At 38.9% G+C, this 21,244-nt stretch overlaps 2 protein-coding genes across 2 annotated transcripts in view; one reads left to right on the top strand and one right to left on the bottom strand.

Moving 5' to 3' along the window:
- Nucleotide 1: 1 nt before the first annotated feature.
- On the bottom strand, nt 2-6,152 carry LOC107187989 (kynurenine 3-monooxygenase). Its single transcript, XM_015576201.1, has 11 exons — nt 6,102-6,152; nt 5,907-5,976; nt 4,883-5,073; nt 4,669-4,717; nt 3,106-3,193; nt 2,854-3,031; nt 2,183-2,434; nt 1,979-2,068; nt 1,112-1,252; nt 668-829; nt 2-587 (listed from the first exon to the last, which is right to left on the bottom strand). Exons 1-11 carry the CDS (start codon nt 6,150-6,152, stop codon nt 489-491), a joined length of 1,371 nt encoding a protein of 456 aa, XP_015431687.1. The 3' UTR covers nt 2-488.
- A 1,918-nt stretch (nt 6,153-8,070) lies between these two features.
- Nucleotides 8,071-21,244, top strand: part of LOC107188056 — a 46,431-nt gene continuing 33,257 nt past the window's right edge. The window contains 1 exon segment of the mRNA XM_015576288.1: nt 8,071-8,386. Within this exon segment, the coding sequence (XP_015431774.1) occupies nt 8,071-8,386 (316 nt within the window).

Here is a 21,244-nt window from a genome sequence, read left to right as displayed (position 1 = left end):
ACGAACGTCGACAAGTCGACGAAATTGTCGCCTGTGTCGAGGACTCGTCGACGAACATTTCTGTCAGTCAGTCATGTTTCTTAGTAACTTTACGAGTGGAGTGGTAAGTGAAGAAGAAAGAGAGAGAATGAAAGCAATGGTGCATTAATGGAACTCTATTAGTCAGAATGTGTGCTTTCCCAAGACATTACGTAAGAAACCTATTGTTAAGGGGTTGAATATTAATTTACGTTTTAATTGAATTGTTAAAAAGGACTCTTCGAGGTGGAAGCCTTAAAACGAGTATTGCTCAAACACGGTTGTATATGATCGATGTATTACGGGTTTGTGACGCGGGAGTGTGGAATAATTAGTACGTTACAAATGGGAAAGAAGAGATCGAATGCATGAGGAAAATGTTTTTTCTTTTTTAATAGAAAATGTGATTCGATGCAGTAGCCATAGTACTGCGTTATTAACGGTTGTACACAGTTTTGTTGAACCAGCGATTAAAACAGTACACACTTCATGGAGTATTTTTCCATGACTTGCACGAGCAATATCGCGAGAATCACGAATACAGTGGACCAAACGGACGTACGTAAAATCTGCAAGAATAGAATAGATGTTTATTTCGTTGAATTTCCATTTATGATCGTTCGTTTCTGATGTGTGATTTTTTACATGCCTTGTCCTGCCATTCCTTGTTCGCGATGCAGTCGCGGAATTTCATTCGTGAAAAGTGCACGGTACTGTACAACGGTATCCACGTGTTCGGTATTTGACGATAGAGAAACGTGTCCAGGCTTCTCCGGAAACGGAACGACTTTCTATTAACTAGATCTCTCATCTGTAAATTGTCTGGCATGTAATGCTTTCGTTTAACATACGAACAAACCTACATGTTGGTTTGTGATTCTCATACTTGTCTTATATTCTCTTGTCGACGTTCTTCGTCTTTTAGTTTCAATCAGTATTTATGCTAACTAAGAATTAATATAAATCACGATTAACAAGCTCAAAGTAATTTAAACCAATTCTTCGAATTATGGTAATCCATATGGAATAAGCAAGATCGTGAAATCGAAATTGAGCACACCTTCGAGAATTGACATGTAGAACAGAAGCTTACCTCAACGTAATTGTACATAGCAAGATCGCATATCGCGTGAGCATCGTCGGATCGCAGTTCAGTGAACATTGGTAGCACTTTACCGAAGTCTGATTCATAACGTTCCATTAGCTCGTCTAACAATAACATATCCTCGAATCCCTAGTAAAATAATTACATAATAAATTTTACTGAACAATACTCCTGAACTAAGTTACGTTAACTCATTAGGGCAAATATTTGATTGAGTCGTGAATATCTAGGGATGGGATCAAGTTCAATAACCAAGTTCCATTTTATGGGTTTCGATTACTACTCAAAAGCAATAAAGTTTCAATGAGTATACTTAAAATGTAATCATTTTATAAAAATTCATTTCGAACTCTAGAATGAGTACCTGTAGATTTGAAAACGTACTTAAGTAGTGAGTAGTTTGAGGTTAGAAAGATTCGAACTCTCCACAAATAATACTCGAATTCCAAATGAATCATTGTCATTCGTTGTATCGAGCATTTAATTTCTACGAAATTAATTTTGTTCAAAAAAATATGGGTAAATAAATGCAATTTGGACCATTTATACATATATAATTTTCGCTAAACTACGTACAATTGCAAAAAGTAGAGAACTCCTGATCGAAGAACTCATAAAAGATTCGAATCTACTCGGTCAGGGTTCGAGTCTAAGTTCAAAGTAGTTATGAAACGTTCGAAACTATCCATTTAGATCCGAACCTACTTATAATATACTTTATCCCATCTCTATGAATGCCATAATGTTCATGACTCAAAGCAATGTCTGAGAACTTTCTCAGTATCGAATCAAGTTTTCATTAAGTTCTCGAAATTCCATTATGCTGGTGAATGTAAACTTTTCTGGACAACTCACAGCGTTCATTCCTTGAGCGTAAAATGGCACCATGGCGTGTGCAGCATCGCCAACAAGAAGAGCTTTCTTTCCAGCGTGATAAGGTTTGCACTGCAATTGTAAGAAACAAATGTAGCGATGTTTGGCAAACAAATCCCATAGTTATTTGTACCATCGAGTTTGTACAATTTGTGATGACCTCCGTAAATGAACTGGGATATTAACCTTGATAGAAATCAGTGTCTTGGGCTGCCTTTCGAAGTAATCTTTTACCAGCCTGTCCCTACCGATCATACGTACGAAATCGGGAAACTGTGCTTCGTAAAATTCCAAGAGATCCTTGGACGTTTTCAGTTTGTCCAGAGTCGCGAAAGGCGCGAATATATTCGCGGTAAAAGTGTAGTCCTCGTTCGGTAGGGCGATCATCATGAACTCTCCTCGCGGCCAGATGTGCAGATGATGACCGCTCATCGCAAACTTCAAGAGAAGGATCAAGGGAGATGTGTTTGATATGATAATTTGACTATTTTTCAGGTACGAAGATTAACATAATATTTGGTATAAGGCAACGTGTAAGTACTTGTGATCCTATGCATGTTTATAACTTCACTATTTACAACAATATTTAATATTCTTTACATCGAAGTGCATAATACTGAAATATTTAATTATCAATGGGCTGTATACAACTATTAGCACTAGAAGATTTACAATTATTCAGATTTTATAATTATTGAAATTGTACAAACCTTTTTTCAGAGTTTATGATGACCTTTAAATCGTTATACTTTATATAATTATAAAATTTAATTTAGTATACATTCAAGGCTGGTATTTCTAGTCTTAATGTAATAATTTATATTATTTAGAGTCTATAGAAAACGGTCAATTCCAACGGACGGATTACCGGCCGCAAAGATACGAATATTTGAATGAAACATACCGTGCTCGATGTATGTCTGACTGCAATTGAAGAGCGGCCTCTTCATCATTATCTTCCTGACTTTCGAATAGGCACCATCTGCGCCAATTATTAAATCTGCTTGTATTTCCTCTATAGTTTCTGTTTTTGTACTGAAAAAAGCACAGTGATTGTCATACCTTCGTAGAAAGATTTTGAGAAAATTACTTAGCGAAAGATTTCTCACTCGAAGATCTTCATTGTTCCATTATCCAAGTCCGCGTCTACCAATTTCTTGTTGAAATAGAGAACCACTTCGGGATATTTTTCGGCAGCTATTTGAGAAATGACGTAAGGAATCAGAATGATTGAGTTCCTTCAATAAAATATTACGATGCATTATGAAGGGAATATGAAGACTCAATGATTCAATCAGTTACCTGCATCTCACTAACACTTAGAATTCGAGTACTACTTGTGAAGAGTTCGAATCTTTCTAACATCAAACTACTTACAAGTACGTTTTCGAATCTACAGTTACTCATTCCAAAGTTAGAAACCAATTTTTATAAAAAAATTACATTTCAAGTATACTTAATGAAACTTTATTGCTTGTGAATAATAATCGAAACCCATGAAATGACGCTTGGTTATTGAAATTGACTCGGATTCGTAAGTACATATTGAACTTGATCTATCTATCTACAATTTAGAGAAAAATCAGATAGAAATTCCATCGTTTCAATTAAAAGTTTTCACGTTGACAGGATTGCAAGTCAATGAACACTTGTTATAAGTGTGTCGGTGGCGAGTACAAAGGGTGCTGAGGCGCACGCATTTGCAGGCGCAATGAGGATCGTAAGAAGCACGGGGCAACAGCGACAAGAAACGTGATACGCTCGAATTCTTGCGGCTTCACGCTCGACCGCGTTATCGGATACGCAGTCGCGATTCTTTTCCCCGGTGGAAAATCGTCTCGTGTTCGTTCACGTACTTCTAACGCGAGATGCAACCGGATCAAAATAACCTGCTGCAAAATCCCGATGGAAATTGATACCGATCCCGATGAGGATCGCAAGAGAGAGATATCGAGCTGCAAGTAGTACAGCTCAACGAATCAGCGTTTGATCCCAGGTTCGAAGAATGAAATAATTCACAGAATCTCAAAAGTAGGGAAGAAGAGACCAGTAGTGGAATAGGACTGACAGGATTTTTGCAGGATGAAATTAAATGTTTGCCATCTAGTTTTAGAGGTAACGTTTTCATAGGAGGGCAAAGATGGCCGTCTAACACTTTGACGGCCATTGAAATCTAATATTGACAGTAAAACATGAAATATATAATAAACATGAAAATTATATTAATTTGAATAAAATCCACGATGTCTGAAAAAATTAAAAAAGTGAGGACCATGAGAAATGTTAAATTATACTGTTTCCATTTTGATAGAAAAAAATGTTAACACTGTGCAAATTTTATAGTGACTGGTTTGCCTCCCAAAAGTTGGTACACACTTGACTGATTTGGGATGATTGACCATTAACCATCTATGTTTCATATATTAAATCAGTGAAAAGAGGGTAAATTTTAGAAATGTAATAACGTGATTGCTGATTCATCGAAATCATTTTTCTTTCGACAACGATTCGTGTTGTCATGCATAATGCTAATGAAACTTCTAAAAAAATTCTAAATAATCCACATGATAAATCTATAATTTCTCTCGGATATTTATAAATATTTTCATAGCATATATACATATCGTCAAGTATCTCGCTGTTTTAAATTCGGTGTGAATTTGTTGACTTACCATTTAACAGAAGCACGTTCAGGTAACGTCTGCTGACAGAATAAATACACTGCAAGATGTAAAATAGAATTAAGCGAAGATTAAAGACGGATCTACAATTTATTTTCACTAATTATTATTGAATGTCAATATCGTAATATCATTTTAACAGAAGAACTCGAAAGATCTCGAAATAATGCCACGAAAGTGATTGAATCATTATAATATCACGTACGTTTCCCTTTACGCTATCATAAATGATTTCCTTGAGGCTTCCATCTTTGCCATGAAGCATTCTGCCACGCATACAGATACCATGCTGATCCACTATAGTTTTTTCAAGGCCAACAGCCTTCAAAGCTGCTCGTCCCCTAACCGACAGAGCCAAGTCAATGCTCTGCCCCCTGGAATCCTCCATTCTGATGTCTAAAAGAGAGTGAAACTCTTGTTGATTCATCTCTTCTCTCTCCAAAGAATCATCAAACATTCTTAACCATTACAAAACATCGCTTATACACCAGTCGAATATAATTAAATTAATTATAATATTTGGTCTAATGTAAACAAGAGTAGGCAATTTAGGAAGAAGATAATACAATCAGGCCTGTCCAAAATGTGGCTCGCGGGTCACATCGCTAGACGACATGGTACCCACCATCACTCAGTCCATTCTGAGGGGTAAGAATACGTGCGCATGCTGACTGTCCCCACTTTCGACATTCCCAAAATCCCTAATCATGGGATCTTGGTAGTAATAATTTGCAATGTTTAATTTGCAAGGCAATAATGACATACATACTGGTGAGTCGGGTGTGTAACATTTGCTGAATCCTCCGTATTTTTATTATTATTTATTTTTCTTTTTTGTACTTTTCCGTATTTTATTTGTATATTTTTATGATCTGAAAACCATGGAAATGTAAGTATCGATAAAGAAAAAGCCGGAAGTGGGGACAGTCAGAGCAAGTGCACACGCTTTCTTGCCTCTACCTCGTCGGGCTTCTTGTGGATATGGAGGGGGGTCATTCCCCTCGGCTGAAAGAGCAAGCCCGTAAGGGCACGATTCGATTGATTTGCGGGCCACGTGTTGGTCAGACCTTTACAAATGATAAAGAAATTATCAAGTTTAACAGATTGCTAGAAATCCATTACCAGAAGTTACACGAAACTAAATTAAAAACTTTAGACAGACAGTAAAAAGAGCCAGACACCGGTATTTTTAATTGAACACTTATATAAATAATTTTGCAAATGTTCACCTGCACGGTATTCGTACACAGACACAGCGTGTCCCCTTTTTGCAAAGAAACAGGCAGCCAAAGCTCCAACCTAAAAATCAAAATTCTTTTACCAATACCGATGAAAAATTTTGTTTAATAGAGTGACACCAGCTTTGTTTTTCTCTTATTTTAAGTTCCCGTAAAAATGAATTTTAAGAGAGAGTTGACACGCACCAAGCCACCCCCAACGATGGCAACTCGCGACTTTCGATCGACTACTGTCATGTTATTCCGTCTTGCACCGAAGCCACTGAGCAACTACCGGTCTTGACATGATCCTCATGTAAGTATATGCTGGGTGAGTCAGTTGACAGAAGCTCGACGAATAGCCTCCGTTGTCTTCGATAATGAAAGTAGAGGGAAGTGTAGGTATTGAAACGAACAATATTTCATGTTGAAAAGTATACAAGCTCTTGAAGATTAATTATAAAATTATTTAAAACATTATTACAAATAATTATTAGTAAATATATAGAACAAAGTTGTTATTAATTCTTTTATTATAGTTGGAAATTGGTCAAGACGAAGCTTTGATCGATTTCCCAATATGACAGTTCTTTAGGCCTACCTAAAAAACATTTATGTATCTTTGTTATTAAGAATAGTGCACGTAATGCAGCGTTATTACTACATAGAGTGAGTTTTCTTTTTCACAAAAACAGTACATCATTCATTCACAGTTTATTTTTCATTTTTATTTTTCATTACAGTATTAGGTGCAGAACTTTACACCACGTGTGTTTATTACTGCGGACAGGTGACAGCGTAACCTAACCTATTTTCAACCGCATTTACTCACTTAAAAAAGAAAGCTATAGAAAAAATGTTGAGTTTCCTTGGAAAAGTTTCTCACTATTATATTTTTATTAGTAATGTTCATATTGTAATAAGGCTTAATATAATACTATAAATATCTAATAAATTAATACTTTCTTATAAATAATATTAAATAATTATTCTATTTACAGGATATAGATGTTTATACTAATATTTTGCTTAACACAAGTCCGCAGTAATATACGCACCAATCAGCAGACAGTATTTAGCAACCGCCTTCACTTTAATTTTAACCAATCAGGCAAAATGCATATTTTCATGGCTTTTTCAAGTTCGTCAAATAGCCAGTCTACCAGCACCAGGTAAAGAGATAACATCATCTTGCACTCTGTATTCACTTGCATTTAAAACGCCGGAATAATAGCATAAATTGTATCGCGTATTATAAATCATCACCTTTCATTTCACTCAATAGTTTTATCAATAGTTTGTTTTGTTATCCGTTACCACTAACCCCTTGTCCTATGATTTTCTTGATGTTTTCAGTCTCCAGAATTACTTTATCATCAATAATTCCCCAGAAACAAAAGGAATTCATGTACTTATCGCAATTGTATATTTACTCTAAAAGTTAAATATTAATATCAGCAAACTAGTATCTCCCTTTGACTCAAAGAAACCAAATAATATTTCTGTTTATTGAATCCATTTTGATATCGTCACCACAAGTCTGACTCGCTGTTATAAGGCAAGGGGTTAAATCCACATATACTGTTTACATTTTTACTTCATTCAAAATTACTATCCTCCTTACATTAATTCGTATTAGAAATCGCAGAATTTCAGTATCAATGACAATCATAACGGAGATTTACGACCTTCGTCGACTACCACAGTCTCACCGTGAGTTCCCGCGAAAATACCGCCTGTAACCTTGTCGCATCTGTTTCATACAAACATCCCTCTACCTCACCGCTAGCCGAATGACCCAACGTGGTCTTTCACCACCGTCTGACGCCAGGTATGTTTACTCTGACGCACCCTCTTTCGAGGCCGTACTCCTTCCAAGGTCCTATCGTAAATTCTCCATCGGTCAATAAAACGACCGACCATCGACGCCGCTTATAAAACGTTTACACACCAACGATGTCAGTCGGCCGCGGCAGAAGGTGCCTCGAGGAAGCTGAAAACGGCGACGTCCTCGCCCCGGAACCGAGGCGTCGCGACGTGTCGGGAAGCGCGCGCGATCATCGGCGTGTGGCGACGGTGGATCCGTGTGTGACGGCTGGTGTGGCGTGGCCGTCGTCGTGGACCCGCGGCGCTGTCCGAAAAATCAAAAATAGCCGGTGTGCCAGTCAGTGCGGCGATGTCGGTGGCGAACGACGTTTCGGCGGTACGGTTCGGCCGGTGGTGGTGGTGCTGGCGGAGACGAAGGAGGAGTACTACTGGTACCTGCGGGCCAACGATGCCAATGGGACACACGAAGACGACGATCGTCCTTCTCGGTGTATTGGCGGTGATATGCGCCCTCCTGGGCACCGTGGACGCCGTCGCGAGGACGAAACCGGACGAGCCTCGGGGCAAGGGCGGTCACAAGGACGCGGAGCCTGTCATCGAGGAAGTCAATGCCAAGCAGCTCGAACGGCTCCTGAACGAGAAGGATTTTGTTGCCGTGTATTGGTGTAAGTGATTCTGCTAACTGGAGGATCTTAATGTTTTTTTTTGGCTGGTTTGTTATTCTCTTGGGAGGAATTCTAGGGTTGGTTAGAGGAAGATGATTCTTGAGGGTGAAATCTCTTTAGTGATCGTTGTTTCAACGTGTTTGGTCTTTTCTTCGCGGTTTCGAGGAATGTTGGTTGTTTGAGATAGGACTCTCGATGGGTGCGCGGATTTTCTTTTGATCAGTCGCGTGGATCACGTGTGCAGGAAGATCTATCTTAGGTTTCGGGGGGAGGAATTGCTTCGTGGTAGGTTCTATTCAGTTTTTATAATTTTCATCCTTTGTTCTGGTATTTATATGTTTCTGGTGGTAATATTTGGGATTTTGCTTGGGAAGTATTTCGATATGTATTCAACGGTCATCTTTGGATAATAAGTTCGTATTACTTCCTAAGGGGCGACTTGATGCCTTCGCGGTAAGATTTAAGGGAAGTTGAATATACATACACTTATTGTACCATATTTTGTGGGTATTTATTCTAAATACTTTGTAGCCAACAGTTTCGTGTTCTTTTAGGAAGTATTAAAAATACAGTAAATTATACAAGAAAGTTTGAAAGTTTAAAACGAATTTTCGCATATTTTGCACAACGTTGTTAGAATATTCTATTACGAATGCAAAGAACTTGCAATGGGACTACCATATTAAGAGTGAAATGGTATCACCTAGGCACACATTGTTACTCGAGAACACGTGCTACCCCACACGTGCACCTCGCCGTACACAAATATCCCAATTAACATTTGTCTACCCTTATTAAGAAACTCTAAAACTAAATCACGTTTGCAGTTATGATAATTCGGATCACTATTAAATTACACGATTCTCAAAACTCTTATTACGATTAAAGAAGGGATTCGATTTAAGAAGGGTAAACAGTTCGAACGATTCGATTATTGAGAATGATTTTCCGAACCAAAAGAATTCTGGCGGTTCAATGCTCTCAATTTTTGGAAGATATAGTCATGGAAATCAGTTCAGCAAATGCTGAACCAACGCAACGTACGCCGACACGTGGCGGAGCATTGTTCTTACGTAACTCGTCTATAGTGAGCCCTTTTATTTCTCGTTTGGCCATCGAATTCTTCGAAGTACTTCGCACTCTCTCATTCTCTCTCCCTCTCTCTTCTGCGGCTTGTGCATTCCTGTCGGTTCACCGACACCGTTACGACCCTCTCTCCCTCTCTCCACCTATTCTCTATCTAAAAGAACTAAGATAATTTAAGATACAATCAAGAATTCAATACCACAGCTTCACCTTTTCCGATATCTACATCATCTGGAGAACATTCGTAATTTCACTGAAATCCCACGTTTAATTTAATTTACTTTCTCGAACAATTTAAGCCCGGTAATTACCAATCAATGGTAATTTCAGTCACCTTTCTGTCTCCTAATGAATGTAATTGTCGCGTTTTTGGAACTCGATTTAACGCTCCATAGGTCGTAAAATTAAAAAACAAAATCGTTTCCTTTAAATTTCTATTAATCATTTCCTTTAATTCAGTATATCTGTTCTTTACTTAGGGTAAATCAACCAGTGAATGACCGAATTGTTGAATCTATGGACGTCTGGGATTACTACTTGAACGTATTTATTTATAACAACAAAACAGCTGTTGAAATTGCAATTACATTTATCATTCTTGAAATTTTTATAAAAATATTTACTCATTCTTATCCTCATTTAAAAAAAAACTATTTATAAAGTGCAAAACGTGTAAACGCCCAGTAAATGACTGCTCCATGTCTGCAATATTTGTATTAAGAATTGTACTTATTAATGTTTGCTCAATAAACTAAACTAAAAATATGAGATATTAAACGTGCATCAACACTCCATTTATAAAATTTAATAATTTCATATTTATAATTTATACATTTCTTTGCCTAATGGTCATTCACGTCAGGTATGCAATTAATTGCTGGTTGGTTTACCCTACTCGTTTCTAGTCACTATTAAAAAAAAATGTACTAGAGGCTGTTCATCAGCGACAAGAATTTCAGCGTTGATTATTTCTCGCGTTGTTCACTCGTACAAGAATTATTCTTCAACGCGCTGTTTCGAGGCCACGTTACGCTTTCTTCGTCGTCGGTAGAATTTTCTTGGCTCGCGTCTACCCTCCCTCATTCTTCCTCTCGGCGCGTCCTCTTCGTGTCTCTGTCTCTTTCTTTCTTTCTTCCTCTATCTCCCTCTTTCTGCTACGGTTCGCTCGACCGTCGCCGAATTATATAATTGGGTGGCCCCGTGTAGTGGGTGTCGATGAAAGCCAGAATCGCTGAACAGGACACCGGTCGGCGTCGCGGTCGTTGGAACAATTTTCTGCGGTACAACGAACAAAGTGAGACGTCGATACGGCGCAGCACGGTGGTCCGATGCACCGAGGCGAGAAGCCGAAAGGGGGTTCGCCCGTTATAAATAAATTTTCCCCTCCCCGACCGCAGAACGGAGAGATTGAAGCCTCTGTTTCTCGCGGTTCTGGTCGAGACCAAGTACGCGACGCACGCTCTTCTCGATTAACGTCGTCGTCGAATAATAAGAATCGAACGTAGGCGGGACGGGGTGGATTTTCTAGGGCAAGGTCAATTTCCGTGACTGGATATTTACGGTACTTCGTATACCAGACTTGTACCGGGTGGAATTCGTCGAGCGAAAATAAACCATTGGGTAGAGTGATAACAGTACAACGATGTTTTCGATTGTTTACAAAAAGAGGAATAATATTGCTTCAAATTGAACAGACTCTGGTAGTACGGGAACATACGCTTCTCCGATTGTTTACAATCCGTGCTTTACATCACGGTTACTTGGTAAACAATGCAGGTTCTTTAAATGTTTCTATTTTTCAAACACTTTAGAAGCCTATGGATGGAAGATTTAAGATTGACAATCGAAATAGGAGGATTGAGTATTTAATCTATCTTGTTTTATTTCTTTGCCTAAGTTTTCGCGGAAGCACCAGATTATTTGCAGTATTATTGTAATATTATTATTAATTTTGTATTTACTACGCTTTCGTGAAGACGGTAAGAAGAACGCGTGTGTCTTGGGAGAAGAAGATTGCACAAAAAAATATTGTTTACCTCGTGGTATGAAACACTTTCATATAATACCGTAAACATTTCTGTGAATTATTTCGATTTGGAATGCAAAATTACACGTTTAATCGTCTTATTAGTCGTCTTGTTGGAAAGAAGTAGGATCGAATTCAATGATCCTTAATATTTAAAGTCACCCTTCGACATTGTAATTTCGTTTTATTTTCACGGATGCACATTGACGTTGGCGAAACGCGTTCCACACGGTTGGTAATATACACGTCACGCTCGCGAATTACATTCGCATGACAATTAACAGGTATTAAATTCACTCCCTCTGCCAAGTCGCCGGTCCACTCTCAATAGGACAAGCCGTCTCGAGGCAGACGCAAGGCTTCGGTGATCGTCGGGGGGGGGGGGGAGGAGGGTTGTTACAATTGGTGCAAAAGGTCGATGTAATTCGACGATGTTGTTTTCATTTCGATATTCAACCATTTCATGGTGACGTATAAATTTTTAGTAGAATCGTAAAATTACAAAATTTGATTCTAATTTACCGTATTCACGAAATTTCATTGCAGTTATCGAAAAAAATACCGTGACACAGATTGGCGTACACACCACAGCCTACTTAAAAATGTCCCATAGATTTAATTGCTCGAAGACCACTGACTCACCGAGACACGTACAAACGCAAACGAGTCGCAATCGTGGTGTATTGTAACGCGTTGCCAGTCGTTGACTTGATTTCATCGAAATACCTCGGATATCAACGGGGTGTACCGAAATGGTGGTACAACTCAAGAAGAAATGATTCTAGTCGCAAAAATACGTCAAAAATGTAGGATAAAACTTTTTCATGCGATGCTTGGTTTTCGAGAAAAAAGAGTATTCGTGCTGGCAGTAAGTAGAAACAGACTGCAATGACCAGACGCGCCAGGCAAGTCCTATTCAATTGCACGAGTATCCAGTAAACATTCAAACTTGATTACCTCGAAAATGGAGCATCATACGAAAACATTCCATTGTACATTTTCAACTTATTTTTCGAAATTTGTCGAATCAAAACACCTTGGATATGATTCGAACAAAATTCTACCCAACTTTCTCGATTTCATAGTTAGCAGGCAGCACGGAAATAGCGAAAGATTTCTAGAGTCGTCTGTAGATCGAAGTAGATCACAAAATGCCACGGACAAAAATAAAACTGATATGTGTATCGGACAACCGGATTTATCAATAATAATTCACCGATCTATGAACTATCGTTGGTGTACCAGTGCCTCGAGAGTCGCTGGCAGTCGAAGTAGATCAAGACAATGGTGGCACGGGCAAAGAAGTACGTTCTATCTCTGCTCATGATATACAAGGGGTAAAGTCTTCGAAGGCATCACGCACACGTCTTGATCCCCCCCCCCCCCCGACGTGTTGGCGTCACTCGCGCGTTCCTCTCGTGATTCTCCCCTGAATCACGTTTTCATAATACCGTCTGATGTAACCGCGGACGCGTTAGAACACCGACGACGATATATCAAAAACCGTATACCATCGTCGAAGCAACCACCGGCAACCTTGCCAAGAAGAGCCATCAAACTGATCGTTTTTTTCATCCGATAACTGAATCACCACTTTTTCTTGTGACTTGACAAAAATGTTTGTTAAAATAATTTCTTCGATCGTTATCGCGTATCAATAACGGTGAAACGAGGTGAACTATAAGGAAGCCATTTTGAAGGCCACTATAAGGAAGCCAACAAGATCCAAAAAAATATATGCCCAGTAATTTATACGTAGAACTTAGAACTGGGGGACTTTTTTAATGAACTAATTTGGTGACTTGCTCTCTTCTTTCTTCTTAGTATGTGGATATTTCTTTGGAACAATTTGATATTTGATGTAGATTGTTGGTTTGATATGTTTTTCTTCTTCGTTTTTTTACGAGTATGCTTGCCTGTGGTTTTTGGGGGATTAGCTCAGGTTTTCTCTTAAATTAAACATCTTCGAACGACGACTCGGCATTATGTTTACAAACATTCCTTCCCGAACGTTTCGGAATCAGGATTAACCCTCATCCGTCTCTTGTGTCAATTTCACACATTTTTCTTCTAAGAAACCATGTTATTCTGTCATGTGTAGGTGAATTTAGCTGAGGCTCCGTGACGTTTATTTTAAAGAATTTGTAAATTTAACTATTTATCACTTCGTTATATTAATTTTTTATCACTGTGTCAATTTGACACGGAGGGAGAAATTAAGTTGGGAACATGCGAGAGGAATGGAGGTTAACGTAAGAAATTTCTTGAAAATAACAAGTGTCCGAATATTTTTGCGACATTAAAATTCACGCCTCTTCAATTTAGCTTCTAATCTTTAAAAACTATATACTGTGCTGTATTATGTTGTAATACATTTTTGTTGCTCGTTGTGTATACGTTCAAAACATATAGAACATAGAAATCAAAATTATACCAGCGTCTGAAAATTTTTGTGACCGACAGTACACAGGGTACCTTCGAAAATTATGTACAAGCAGGCTCGAGGTGATTCTACGTGAAAAAGTAACTCGAAAATATAGAATTAAATTGTTTTATTCGAGACTTCGTTCTCGAGAAAATCAACTTTGCACATTAATCCTGAAACGCGTGTATTCGTCATGGTAGTAAGTAGAAACAGAATGCAATGAACAGACGCGCTAGCCAAATTCTATTTAATTGTACGCGTATCCAGCAGATTTTCAAATTGTCTCGAAGACGAAGCCTCAAATAAAAAAATGTTATTCTACATTTTTGTCTTATCTTCTCAAGAGGAATCCCCTCATCCCGCATGCGCGTAACTTTCGGAAGCAACCTGTATAGTTGTATCTTCAGAATCACAAAGCGGTCAAACACGAACCAGAGAGTTGGGCACAATTTTATTCAAATAATAAACAGTGAAAAGTAGCAGTATTTAAAGCCATCATGCTTACCTTTAAAAAATTAATGAGATGAAATAATTTTTTCCCCAGTCAGAATCACTCAAAAAGTAATATTATTTTTTTTTAAATGACAAAGTTTCTATCTTTAATTCCAAACCCTTTATCTAGATAACGAATTTGCCCATCCCTAACACGAACTGCTATAAAAATTCCCTCGACCAAGATCGTGTCACCAATAAAGAAACAGTGGTGGGGTACCTATCCTCCCCCACCCCCGTTTCTACGCAAAACCCGAGGTTTCGTGTTCCCCGTGCTCGGCCCGCCACTTCACCGACGATCTTTAACCGCTTCTTCGCGCAATGACGTAACGAACCACTCTCAAAATACACGGGTTGGGACTCGCGAAAACTTCTCGTGGCTCTTTCACGCGCGGCTCCCGTAAAAATAGTACAACGAAACGAGGGACAGAGAGAGAGCGAGCGAGCGAGAGAGAAAGAAAGGGATGACGTCGACGTTCTCACACCCTCCCCCTTCCCTTACATCAATGGCCGTCCACATATCACGATGAATTTATTATTCGAGCAATTTTTCGAGATACTCTAACCACAGCCGGGGATCTGGTCGATCGGCAGGAAAGAAGCGATACCTCTCGAAAGCGGTGTTAGCAAGGCCGGCGCTCCGGTAGCCGCCGCTTTTAGCACACGTTCGAGTTATTTTCGCGCTTGCCGCCAAGCCTCTCGCTACCGTCTCGCCTGAAAACATATATTCTTTCCGTTCGCCGTCCTGCTACCGGTCCATCTCGATCGTAACACGTTCCCCCTTGCCCCCGACTCCTATCGCGACCGATGGGCGCGACGATCGATCCGTGGTCAGATTTGACCCACGGAAAATCGATTCCAAATCAATGATATACAGGAGGGGTAGATGGGTGGGGTTCCTGTATACGTTTTACAAGACAGCCTGTGAACCCCGAAGGCTAGACGCTAGAAGAGACCCGGACGACGAGCTCGCGACTCGAACCTATTTCCAGCTGCCCGTGTCCTCGTCGTCGTCTTCTTTACGACCGAAACCGAGCTTTTTCCTCGCTTGTTAGCTTGTTTGGGCCACGCGCACGGCGATCCCCTGGCCTGTTTCTTGTTCTCGGCTTTTCCGTTTCGTCTGGGTATTCATAGGACAACGAGTTTTTTGGTTGCAAACGCTGTTATCCGCGAGGACGTTTATGGGTGGTCTGGCCGGCCGCGACCAGTTTGATATTTCGAGGTTATGTACGACCCGGCCGGTATCTGTACTATGCGACTCCTTGATCTTTAACCCCTTCGGACCTGGTGGCCACATTTGTGTACATGAAATTTCTTACAATTTCACAGAAAACCTTAGGTACTTTGTGTTGCAGATCCATATTTTTCTTGTAAATTTGAATTTTTTCATGTTCTGAATGTTTTCAGTAGGTCTAGTGAATTCAGAATTGTATAACAAACCTTCTTTCTAGAAATTTAGATAAAAATTTGTTGTAAGCAAAATATCATCTAAACAGTCTACTGAGTTAAAATGTGTGATCAAATATTTTGTTTACTCTTAGAAGGTCTGAAAGGGTTAAGAAATGAGTGGTGGAATGGGATGACTGTCTATTCGTATGGGAATAGATTGTGCCCTTTTTCCGTGGATGAGAGTACTGGAGAACGGTAATTTTATGACGCGTAACAGGAAAACGTTGGATCACTGGCAGATATTTCCAGATGCGCCCGCCTCGTTTGCGAGATCTTTGAGGGACGAGCTTCTTCCGGCCCATGAATCTCAGCGAGAGGATACTCTGTCTTTCATCTTCATTCTCATTTACCGTCTCATCGGAACGGCACAATTAATTCTTGTTCCCCCTTTAGACGTTACGACTTACTGGTTACGAGCGATTCGAGAACGTTTGTTTTCGAGTTTTGCTGAAGGTTTCTTGCCATCCTGTCGTTAGAGTTGAGTCGTTAGAATGATACATTGTTGTAGGAATAGTCGATTGAAGGACTTCGCTACAGGTTCCGCTACACTAATAAACTGTGCCATTTTCTTAACCGCGGGAAACCAGTTTAACACGTCGTCTCCGGTTACCGTGTGGCAGAATTGGCCTGGAGAATGAAAATTCGAAACTTGTACCGTAGATTATATATTTTTGTAATTTTTCTAGGATGGTTTCTGTGATCGATAAATGAACCCCAATTTGCCATAAAATCGCGAACAATGCGTGTTTAATAATCTATGATACTTCCAGAACATTTATAAAACTTAACCGTGGAATATATATTGTAAATTTACAAATCTTAAGCGTGAAACATATATAGTAAATTTACAGATTTAAAGTGAAAAGCTGTTTCCCGATTTTGGACAAAAGTGCAATATGTTTCGTTTTGTAACCTATTATTAATTCACTTTCACATTAACGAAATTCGGGGAGGAAATTTCTACAGTTGCATCGCCGGATCTATAATTAAAATTGATTCAGAGTACCGTACACATACGATCCCGCGGGTCGGTGTAAAACCAGTCTTGTTGAGTCTACGACGCTCGACCACCTGTCCGCGAGGCGAGACTTAATTTAATTATCGACCTGCCAGGAAAAACTCAGAATGAGAAAATTTGCTAATTCAGTGATAAGCACGGTTGATCGCCTGCCAAATGTTCGCGTTTCTCACGCATACTATGTATATGTTCGATACTATACGTTGTTTATTCAACAGCGGACGGTCGATATGTTTGCTTGACCATGTCGTCGTTGGTTAAATCATAGACCTGTCGTTTTTCCAGTATCATTTGGGGATCTACTAACCCTTTCTAGACTTGATAAAACAATAATATTTCCTCTTGATATTAAAGGTATTATCGTATTACGGTAAAAATATTCTAACTGAAATTATTGTAATACTTGAGGTAAAATGTCTGATAAAGTCGAAAATTCGATACAAATATAATCAAGACATTGTTCGAATACACAGCATACGCTATACACTGAATAAAATAATACGGAGTAGATAATTAACATTACTTGAACTATTAAAAATGCAGATACAAATGTGTATGTATGAACAGTTAAATGAAAGTGAATACAGAAATGGATCGAGCATCGATCGAGTTTGTATTACTTCTACGGAATTATTGTAAGTTCGCCCTTAAATTTAAATTCACATTTTTACGTAATGTAAATGGTTTCAAGAGACGAATCAGATGGTGGGAAAAATTATATAAGTAAATTAAACATTGATAGGGTACAATTTTTACAAGTAAAATTAACATTTTTAGAGTTCAAGGTCATTTTAAGGTCATACTATTATACATGAGTAAATGCATAATAATGTTGGCTATAACATACAACAGGAAAAACGATTTGCATACACATAAAAAAACATTGGTGACCTTGAAAGAAACCATTCAAACATGACACTTTAAATAATTATTTCCGCCATCCAATTCGTTTCTTAGAACCATTTATATTATGCAAAAAATATTTAGGTGGCCTGTCTTAAGTCAACACTGTATACATTATATTTTCTTGCACGAATTTTCTTTTACACACATTCTTCCGGAACGTATCTGTCGTGTAAAAACAGAACTGGGTGTACATATATACATATGACTGATCGCCGCACGTGATGGAACAGGCCCAATATCGGGCATCGAGAATCACGCACGGGTTTACCTGAGCTCCGTGTAGCTCAAGCTCCTCCGCACGCCCACGCGTTGTCCCAAATCGTTGGTTCGCGCGGTTTAAAGCCCACCAATACCGACACAATCGTCAGCCACTAGTCTACGCGGCATAAGAAATTACGGACGATTGAGTGGGCTATCTTTAGGCGCGGGCTTGGACCCTGACGATATGCTTCGAACGTTTCTTCCGGTATAAATAAAATCATCGACTCCGAATAGCCGTGGCCCAATCCGAAAGAGAAAAGAAAAATTTTATCTAAGGGAAGTCTATAAATTACATCGACTTCAAACCACTTCCTTCACCCCTCGTCGCCGCAGCTTTCGTTCGATCGAATAATCAGATCCTCTTGCTGACAGAGCTTCTTCCAGCAAGTATACAAATTTTATTAACTCTTTACACGTAGCCTGAACATATAAATTTCGTTCTATACTTTGGTATTTTTATTCAATGTTTTAAACATGTTTTTTATAAACATTGTATTACCTTCACGTTATATCTCTTATGATCGATTCCTGTTTTAGGACTGCTTTTATTTTTTTGAATTTGTTTTCATCTAAATTGTCCCTGACACCCACTTCGAGAAAATTTCTGTGGAGTTCGAGCGTAACCACACGCGATCCTTTCGTCCTAATTTAAAAATTTTACCTTTTCCCCTGCTCATTCTTACCTGAAACAGAAATCATCTGAAATTACACACTTGTCGTCTGTCCAGTCACTTTGAAAACCTTTTCTGTCTATTTACGTGTCCATTGTAATCCCAACTCATAAACATCCCCAACGTTCTGTTCTCAATCTCATAAAAAAACATACCAGTACTTCCAAACTATATTCTGTTTTACATAAACATCTTCCATTATGCATTGCATAATACTCAAACACAATCCCCCCATAATTAACGACAAATTGATAGCACCCTCTAGTGTACCATCGCTTCATCCTATTTCGTAACAAACCCCCTGACTCGCTACTGTGTGTCCAAAAACAAATGAATCAGTAAAGGCGACTTTCTCACGCAGTAACTAAAAGGCTACGGTTATCGCCAAACACGACGGAATCTAGTATATAAATACTGAGCAACGGGGTGGAAGGCTGTGGTCCTTATGTGCTGTGAGTCGATAAACATTGTCAATTCTTTAAACATAAAAGATTCAAATTGACGGCCCTGGTCAGTTGTGATTCGTGTAGGAATCTCGAAACTGCTAGTCCACCCTTGTAATAACGTCTTGGCTACAGTTTCTACCGTGATATCTTCTATCGGTATTGCCTCTGGCTACCGAGTAAACCGGTCAACACAGATTAAAAAGTATCTATATCCATGTTAAATTGGTAATTGTCCTACGATGTCTATTTGGACGTGTTCTGCACGTTAATTCTTTACTCGTGAAATAGTTATAAACCGTGGTCCGCTACATGTCAATTGAATCGGTATTTCATATCAATACATATCGGTAGTAAAAACGGCTAAAATATTAAAAGCGAAGTATCGATATGGTCAGTATCAATACTTTTAATTCATTATCTGTAATCTATACTTAAAAAGAAACTTAAATAAATGTCTATAAAATAGTGTCGAACGTCTATTGTGATCGTGTAACTTCCGATGGCATCAGTGTGGCGTCAATTGCTATTTATCATTATCGCTACCAAATGTAGAATTGTCTCAATTGAAAAAAATGCAGTACACTCGAATAAACGAGAACAGTTTTGTACAGTCGTGTTCAAATTCCGATATTCACCAATAAAGTATCGATACAACAATACATCGTTATATTAACAATCGATACAAAATATGGATATTAGGATTCAAAGCTATAAATATTCCGATATATCGATACTCTAAAAACTAAAATATTTAAGTTCTGTTTAATGTAATAATTTAATTTCAATTTATCACCCATCACTACTCTGACGCATTCTACTGTCTTTTTAAGTGTACTATGTTATCCAACCACGTCATCCATCTTGTACCTTCACAATCTTCCCTTTCCGTATTTCGCTCAATCCATCGCGCCCTTTTCATCCCCAATTCACCAGGCTCGCCCTTCGCGAAGACGTGTCCGTGAGTAACACCGGAGAGTAAAATGTCGTCGTCGACGGCATCGCGGCGAGGCCGTTCGTTCCCGTATTTTTAGTGGCTCGTAAACTAGGCACTGGCCGTCGTTCGATCTCGTCGTCTCTGTTTCTCCCGCATGGCAGGGAAATACAACGGGCGGACTGGCTTTTCTTGGGTGCGCGCGCGCGACAGCGAACGCACCTCCCGCGGGGTCCCTGAGTGGCCTGATACCTCCACCTTGAAACGTCGAAGAGTACCGCAGCACGTGGCCACCGACGAATATAAATATAATTATCTCCAGCCGTCATAAGACCATCGCAGCCGTCAGATATTCTTGGTACACCGTGATGTGAACCGTCCGATCAACAAGGCACTAACAGACAGGGAAACTTCGGTGCCCTGAGAATTCCGATGTTTTTTTTTTAAACATCTCAGGTTTGTGGGGGACTTTAATAGAAGTGTTGGGCAATTTTTCAATTTTGCTGATATTCGGTTCTTCGGGGTGGGAACACCCCTTAAATATTAATGTATGTTTTCCTGTTCAAATGAAGTCATGAATGTGAAAAAAACAGGACGAATGAACATTTAATGGGTTTTTTTGCTGTAAAACACTGTGCAATACAGTTTGTAAAATTTGAAATCAATTTTTGAGAAGTTCATTACTGACTTTTACTGATAAAATTATACACGTCGAATATGGTTTTGAATTTACATGTCTGATCTGTCCCAGAAAGGGGACTATTTCTCATGGTGATCCTATTTTTACACAGGGATAGTAAAAGAGTGATGAAAAGAGTGATATTACTTTTAATGATTGACTCTGAAGAATTGATTAGTTAGGCTGCCGTTTCCGGCACGCGAAGGCTGAAAATGTTCGTGAAACGTGATAACATATACACTTCGTAGCATAACTATAAAATCACCCTAAAATTTTAAATCCTTATGTATTATGGTTAAAATAACGAACCACTTTTTCTATGTACTATAATCTATCTTTTTCTGGGGAAACATTATTTGCCAACACGATTTCAGACATGGCATACTTGGTTCGTTTTTCTTTTAACCACAGTATATAAGAATTGAAATTTTTGTGGTGGCTTCCTAATAATTCCACGCAGTGTATTCT

Source organism: Dufourea novaeangliae, unplaced genomic scaffold (assembly GCF_001272555.1).
Source record: "Dufourea novaeangliae isolate 0120121106 unplaced genomic scaffold, ASM127255v1 scaffold109, whole genome shotgun sequence".
NCBI lineage: Eukaryota > Metazoa > Arthropoda > Insecta > Hymenoptera > Halictidae > Dufourea > Dufourea novaeangliae.
The sequence above is the reverse complement of the archived record's forward strand: the minus strand, read 5'-3'. Positions and strand labels throughout refer to the sequence as shown.